Raw genomic sequence first — 7,709 nt, forward strand, 5'->3', positions numbered from 1 at the left:
CAATTTCAATTCAGCTTCACAACATATATGTTGTTCAGAAAATTCACCTGATCAAAAAGTTCCACCAGCCAACCTTCCGAAACGCAAAATAATCAAAAACAATCAAAGTATGTATTCAATTTAAACTATTCGATTTAAGCTTTTACCTGGTGGTGATCGATTTGGTGGCTGCAAAACAAAATACAATTGCATAAAACGGTGTGTGTGAGACATTCGTTCATATCCTGTTTTACAGTTACATAACAATCGTGTTTATACAAATAGTTGTTAGTAAAAGTCATTGCACACCAAAATGTTTGGGCTCATCTGAACGAATTTCAGTGGCATGTGAACGTGCACAGGAGTTGCAAATATAATCAGGGAGAAATGTTTGCACACCCAAAAAAGACAAATGTTGATTTGTATTATCACAGACAAAATGTGAAAAGTTCTCAAATGAACACATTACCATGTCCGTATGATGCCACGCATCATACAAAAACCAGAAAACCCAATCTTGAAACCAAGACCAGGCTGCTGTGAAACTATTTATGATTCCGTTTTGGCCCCTGGTCCCTCCGACAAGATTGGAGAAGGGGGACATGAAAATGAGCTACGTCCGACCAACCGATTATCTGTCCATGTAGTTTTGTGTATGTGATATTTCAAAAACCATTGAGCATTTAGCTTTCATATTACCGGTATCTATTCCTCATGCCATTATCTCAACCTGATTATATGATTGGCTGAATTCTGTTCCCATGGCAATCATCTCGGTAACTTGATTGTGTACACAATATTTCGAAAAACGTTCAAGATTTAGTTTTCACATTTCACATTACAGATCTATTCCAGATCTATTACACCCAAAAGGTGGGGTACCCAGAGTATCAGCTTTTTGTCACTTTTACAATTACTTCAAAATATACATTTGTGAAATATATGATGTTTCATAATTATTGTTTAGTTTTTGGAAATGTATTGATTATTCAAATGGATGAAATTAAAAAAAATCTTATCTCAAAACTATATGCTGTATTTCTAACTTTATCAGATATTATCACAGGTTACATCACACCACTGTAGGGGATGGGTGTACATTAATTTTGTTGGGTTTAAATTACACCTGCATCGGGTGAAGTTGCACATTTAATGGGGTGTCATACCTGTCTGTGGAAGAATAACCCTCATCTAACCTGCACCATAACCAAACTGTGTTTTTGAAGGAATAAAAAAGCAACCTCACTAGCACAGTCTTTGACACGAATATTCAATGAAATATTATTATTAATAAATAAAATATTTTGAGGATTAAAAAAATAACCTGTTCATGCAATTATTATCAACACGCATTTCAACGACTAGTGTTATTAAAAAGGCAGACCGAGGTACTCCCTCGTCTTCTCCATACTCTTCTCACTCAACTTAACTAATTTCTAAACAAATCTCCAGTATAGAGTGGTGAACCACAAGTAATTCATTCAAAACCTCTTTATTCCCATTCCCCCTCTCTCTTAACTAAACATAAGCACATGAAAGGTACACATTGAAAATGGAGAACATGAAAACTTAAAAAGAAAAATCTGATTGAACAGCTCAAGGTTCTTACCAAAGCTTGTGTGATGCAGAACAGAAACAGCTGAAGCACGAGATGCTCCATCACACTGTCGTAAAAGCTGAAGTGTTTTTCCTATTACCTTTCCACCAATTTCCCCGGTGGTTTAATAAAAGAACTGTAGCGTGGCAACTAAACTAAGGCACATGTTACCTGAGATGGGCATTTGTGTGCACAATTGTCATTAAAATCTTTCAAAAACTCCTCCGCAATAAAAAGGGTATCACAACACAGTGCACTGTAAAAAAGTAAATATCAATAAAAACTGCAGGTTTTTACAGTTTTACATAATCTCAGACACAGGGTGTTTCAAAGGTGTCATTGCTCATATGTCATGGAGCAACTGTTACAATACTTCCTTTCTCCACTCTGTCAATTCTTCTGCACTCCATCCATCTTACAATGTATTTAAACGAATCTCTGACCTACAAATTAAAAAAATCCCATTTTGCAATACTTGTTCATCTTCCATTATTAGTCGTTATTTTTTTCGAACTTCAGTGAAAATTTATCCCACCTCCTTAAATCTTCCTCCTCTTGACTCCTTCTCTGTTACACTTACTCCTTACTCCTTACTCCTCCCATCTTTCCCCCCATCCTAGCATCTCTCCACTGTCCTCTGTCCTTTGTCCTCTGTCTTACTAACAGTTACCCCCCTGGTATCCCAAACGGTATGGTTTTCAAACATCTCTTTTCTCCATTCCAACCGAACAACTGTCTCACACTCTCATTCAGCACACTCCTCAATATCTCAAACATGCTTTCTCTTTCCTCGCATCACATCTTCCCTTTTTCCCAACCCTTCAAATCTTGTTCCTCCCTCCTCCCGCTCCCACATCGAACATACCATGACTCAATATCATCCTTCCCCTCTCCCCACACCTCCCTTCTCCCTCCTCCCCTCCTCACCCATGACCGTGCCTGTTCTCATAATCTACCCTCCCTCTCAAAGCTTCCCTCTCACCCCTCCCTCTCAATTCAGCTTCCTCCTCCCTCTTCAAAGCAAACTCACTCTCTTCCCCCTTCCTAAACTTCCCTCTCACGCATTCCAAAATCTCCCCCCACACCTTTCTCCCTCAAGTCTCCTCTCTCACCCTTCTCCCCAAATAAAAATGTCCCTGCTTGCCCTTCCCCTTAAATTCTGTCCCCTCAGCCCTCCCCTTCAAATCTCCCCCATTGCCCCTCGACTTCAAATCTCGCCCTTCACTCCCCTTTCTCAAAGCTGCCTCCCCCTCTTCCCACCTTTCAAATCTTATGCCACCCCCCTCCTCCCACCCCTCAATTTTTGTTCCTCCCCCCACCTGCTCCCATCTCCACAATACTTCTACCCAGTCTCATCCTTCCCCTCTCTCCACCGCTCCCTTCTCCCTCCTCCCTCCTCCCCCATGGCCATGCCTGTTCTCATCGTCTCCTCTCTCCCTCAAAGCTTCTCTCTCACCTCTCCCTCGCAAATTAACCACCTCCTCCCTCTTCAAATCAAACTCCTCTCTCTTCCCCCTCCAGGCTTCCCCCTCACTTTCCTCAAAAGCTCCCCCCATGCCCTTTCTCCTGCAATTCTCCCCCCTCACTCATCCCTTTCAAACCTCCCTTCTCTCAAAGCTGTTCCCCTTCACATCCACAAAGCTGTCTCCTTCCCTCACCCTCTCTCTTCCAGCTCATTCCTTCACCTCCTCCAATCTCCCACTTCCCTTTGCCTCCTTTCTTATTACTGCACCTGCTACTCATCCTTAAACCACCGAGCCCTTTGTTCTCCTCCCCATCAGAACCTCTCCCCTTGCTCTCTGCACTCTGTCATCAACTGTCAACAACTCTCACTACCTCCACCTCTCCTCCCTCTCACTACCCTCCATCTCTCTCACTACCCTAACCTCTCCTCCCTCTCACGACCCTCCACCTTCCCTCCACAGCACCCAAAGGCTCCTCCCCTTCCTTTTCCTTAAGGTCCAGTCACACCTTGACGTTTTAGCCAGCTTATGCCGATTTTTGGAAAATTTGTCTAAAACGCTGGTACACGTCGAATACGTTATGGGTACGTTTTGATAACATTGAGAGAACGCTGAAAAACACTACCATACGTCGTTGTACGCTGGCTTTAAACGTTGTACTTTTCGGTTGTCCTCAAATTTTCCATGCTTGAAATTTTAAGACTTATGCCAGCATATGACTCACACGTTCCGCATAACGCTGGCCATAAGTTGTAGGCACGTTACACGATCGTTGACACACGTCGACACAAGTTACTTGTAAGGTGCTCATAAGTCGAAACACGTCAAGGTAATGGTTAGTGTCAGTGTTCCAGACTCCCTGGGGGTTTTCTTTTCTTCTTCTTCTTCTTCTTCTTCGGTATGACGGTGATGTCGACACTTCGATTTCTAGTGCGGTTATAATATAATATAATTAATAGGCTGTCGCTCAACGATTTAAATCATAACCGCACTGTACACTGAACACCGTCATACCGAAGAAAAAAAAAACCAAAAAAAAAAAACCGGGAGTCTGGAACACTGACGCTAACCATTACCTTGACGTGTTTCGACTTATGAGTAACTTACAAGTTGAAATGAAAGCGAGAGAAGAACCTTCAGAGTGTCGGCTTTATTCCATTTGATTGAAGCCGCTTCTACGGGCACATCAGGGAATACAGGTGCAGCTAGGAGTACATAAACAGTAATGTATACATGTGCAACTAATCACCGTAAAATAAATCAGTATAAGCACGGAGTCCGATATACTCTCAATTCTCACCATTCAACGAGCACCAAGTGAACCGCCGCCGTAAACGACAATGCCCCTGGGACAATCCCCCCGACCGAGCGGAATCTTAGCTTTATCTATTCCGTGCTCGAGCCGTGTGACATGTGATCACACCACGTCACGACCTTCGATTCACCACATTTTCCCCGTCTTTAAAATGTAACTAGAGGCCCAACTAACGCACCATGATTACTTCAGCGCTACAGGAGTATACATTTCAAACAACGCGAACTATCTAAACTACAGAAGCATACATGTCAAGCAGTGAGGATTATTTTGAGTTGTAGGAGCATGGTAATGAGCATCGATATATGATGTAACAAGCATATAGGAGCATGAGCATTGAGGATGCCGATAATCCCCTTTACAGATTGAGTCGGCGAGGGGGTTTTATCCGTCGACCTCTCCGGGAGTAAATGGCGGTTTCACTTGAGGGAGGCTTCCGATCCTCTTGGTGAGCCTCGACTCGTGCCGGGGATGACGCCCCGATCGCTCTCGGGTGGAACGCGGCAGCTCCGTCGCCACCATTCTCGGGTGGAGTTCCTGGGGGGGGGAACACCTGGGGAGGGGATATCAGAGGGAGGAGTGCCAGATGGTGGTGTACCTGCGGGAGGAATACCTGAGGGAGCCAAATGGCGAACCGACACAGTGGTCTCCCTGCCATCCGGGAGCCTGACATGAGCATACTCTGGATTAGTATCGATGAGTTCAACCCCCTCCACCATGGGTTCATACTTGCTTTGTCGTACCGGGCGTTTCATGAACACTGTTCCGGGATGGGTTAGCCAGTTGGGCACCGATTGGCCGTCAACATAACGTCGCTGGTGAGTAAACATTCGTTCGTGAGGAGTTGCATTGGTGGACGTGCAGAGCAAAGAGCGTATGGAATTCAGAGCGTCGAGAAGAGTAACCTCCCACCGCTCGGGCCCCAGCCCTCTCGATTTCAGTGCCAGAGTTACAGCTTTCCAAATGACTCCATTATATCGTTCCACCTGACCATTACCCTGTGGGTTGTAACCCGTCGTTCGACTAGTTGCTATGCCGAGCTCTAATAGGAATTGTTTTAGCCCGGCCGACATGAAACACGGCCCTCTGTCTGAATGTATGTACGAAGGTTTCCCAAACATAGCGAAGAGGTCAGACAGACATTTCACGACAGTGCCCGAGGTCATATCCGAGCACGGAAATGCGAAAGGGAACCGTGAATATTCATCAACAACAGTGAATATGTATCTGTTGTCTGTCTCGGTCGGCAGGGGCCCTTTGAAGTCGATATTTAGTCTCTCGAAGGGAGAAGTGGCCTTGACCAACCTGCCAGATGCCGCGCCATAGAATCTGGGTTTTAGTTCAGCACAAACAGGGCATGAAGCATTCATTTGTTTAATATCTTCGATAGAATAGGGAAGGTTTTGTCTGCGCACGAAATGTGCCATTCTGGTTACCCCTGGGTGGCAAAGAGACACATGGAGGTCTTGCAAAGCCCGACCGATTGTCGCCGAGCAGTAGACCCGAGAGAAGGTATCTGCAGCAGGGTTTTCCCTCCCGGGCCGGTAAACAATGTCGTAACTATAGCAGGCTAGGTCTATCCGCCATCTCATAATTTTTTCATTCTTAATTTTCCCGTTATTTTTCCCATCAAACATGAATGCCACGGATCGTTGGTCCGTAACGAGCGTGAAGTGGTTTCCCAGTAAATAGTGTCTCCATTTACGTAGGGCTTTGACGATGGCGTACGCTTCCTTCTCTATTGCTGAGTGTCTCTGCTCGCTTCCAGAGAGAGTTCTCGAGAAGAACGCGACGGGTCGCCCAGACTGATTGAGCGTCGCAGCTATCGCGTGATCAGAAGCATCCGTTTCCACCACGAACGGCACCGAGCTGTGGATTGATAATACCACGGAATTTCTGATATCGTCTTTGAGGTTGTGGAAAGCTTTTACAACAGCGGCATCTGGTGGGAAGTTTTTGCAATGCACTAGGGGATGTATTTTCTCGGAGTATTGGGAAATCCATCTCGCGTAGTAAGCGAACATGCCGATCACCCGGCGCATTGTCTGCAGGTCCTGAGGTGGTGGAAGCTCACGGAGCGGGCGCAATCGCTCAGGATCAGGCTTAATCGTGCCGTCAGCTATTGTGTAGCCGAGAAGGTCAATCGACCTTGCCGAGAATACGCATTTCTCGTAGTTGAGAGTCAGATTATATTTTCTAGCAATGCTCAAGAATCTGTCCAGATTCATATCATGTTCCCCCTGATCCCTACCGCACACTGTGACATTGTCCACGTAAACAAAAGTGTCTTTGAGGTTTTCATCTGAGATGATGTCGTCCATAACTCGTTGGAAGCAAGCTACTCCATTCGTGACACCGAACGGAATCCTCCTGAATTGGTAGAGGCGTCTACCTGCCTGGAATGCAGTGTAAGGTTTGTCTTCCTCTTGGATGGGAATTTGATGATAGGCGCTTCGCAAATCGATGGTGCTGAATATCTTATAATTGGCCACGCGTTCGACCATCTCGTCTATGCGCGGCAAAGGGTAGGCATCGAGTTGGGTGAAACGATTGACCGTTTGAGAGTAATCGACAACCATTCGTTTCTTATGGTTCTGGCTGGCGGTGACCAACACCTGTGCGTGCCATGGCGAATCGCTCGGTTCTATAATTCCTTCTTCCAGTAATCACTTGGTTTCTGAAGTGATGAAATTCATGTCAGCAGTGGTATATCGCCGCGATTTGATCGCTATCGGTTTACAGACCGGCGACAAGTTAGCAAACAGCTGGGGGGACGTTACCTCTGCGGTGGTCAAAGCATTTAAAATTAGACGAGGTTTGCTTCCTCCAAAGGGTATTTCGACGCTCGTGTGCTGCTTGAGGACATTATGACCCAGAATTACGTCTGCGCATAAGTCACAAAGCACCAGTACCCTTACATCCCGATGTGTGTACCCTTTTACGTCCAATTCTACATTGCAGTACCCTCGTACGCGCGACAATAGTGATGTGGCGGCCATGCATACCGTATTGTTTGTCGGGTGGATCTTCCATTTCCTGCCCTTCACTAGCGAGCTGTTGACGAAACTCTCAGAGCTACCGGTATCAATCAGAGCCTCAGCCATATGCCCGTTAATTCGTATGTTGATGATAGCCTTGGATAGATTCCCCGGTGAGGCTGCAGTTAGTTTCTTTTGTGAGTAGAGAGCCGCAGAAGTGGGTTTATTTCTCCTTAGAGTAGATTTACATACCCTGGCATAATGCCCTTTCTTGTCACAATTCATGCATGTGGCATCTCTGGCGGGGCATTTGTGGTGGGGGTGTCTTTTGTACTCACAAAAGAAGCATTTACCAACCGGAGTAGTTGCTGAGGAGT

The 7,709-nt window shown here is 45.5% G+C and overlaps 1 protein-coding gene across 6 annotated transcripts in view; it reads right to left on the minus strand.

Annotated features, from left to right (window-relative positions):
* LOC147020076 (meprin A subunit beta-like) overlaps positions 1-1,684 on the minus strand; it is a 60,417-nt gene extending 58,733 nt beyond the window's left edge. For 3 of the 6 annotated variants that reach the window (XR_015061632.1, XM_085895072.1, XM_085895070.1), the window contains exons 1-2: positions 1,589-1,684; positions 147-168 (exon numbers count right to left, since the gene is read on the minus strand). Coding sequence is in view for 3 of the 6 variants with exons in the window: in XM_085895072.1 (XP_085751198.1) it covers positions 147-168; positions 1,589-1,639 (73 nt within the window). In the remaining 3 variants the exon portion in view is untranslated. Of the gene's footprint in view, positions 1-146; positions 169-1,588 lie in introns of those variants that run through there. The other 3 variants (XM_085895071.1, XM_085895073.1, XM_085895074.1) reach the window with 3 other exon arrangements.
* Between the last annotated feature and the right edge of the window lie 6,025 nt (positions 1,685-7,709).

This window comes from Eptatretus burgeri, chromosome 9, assembly GCF_056783735.1.
Source record: "Eptatretus burgeri isolate ZD-2024b chromosome 9, Ebu_testis_v1, whole genome shotgun sequence".
Classification (NCBI taxonomy): Eukaryota; Metazoa; Chordata; class Myxini; order Myxiniformes; family Myxinidae; genus Eptatretus; species Eptatretus burgeri.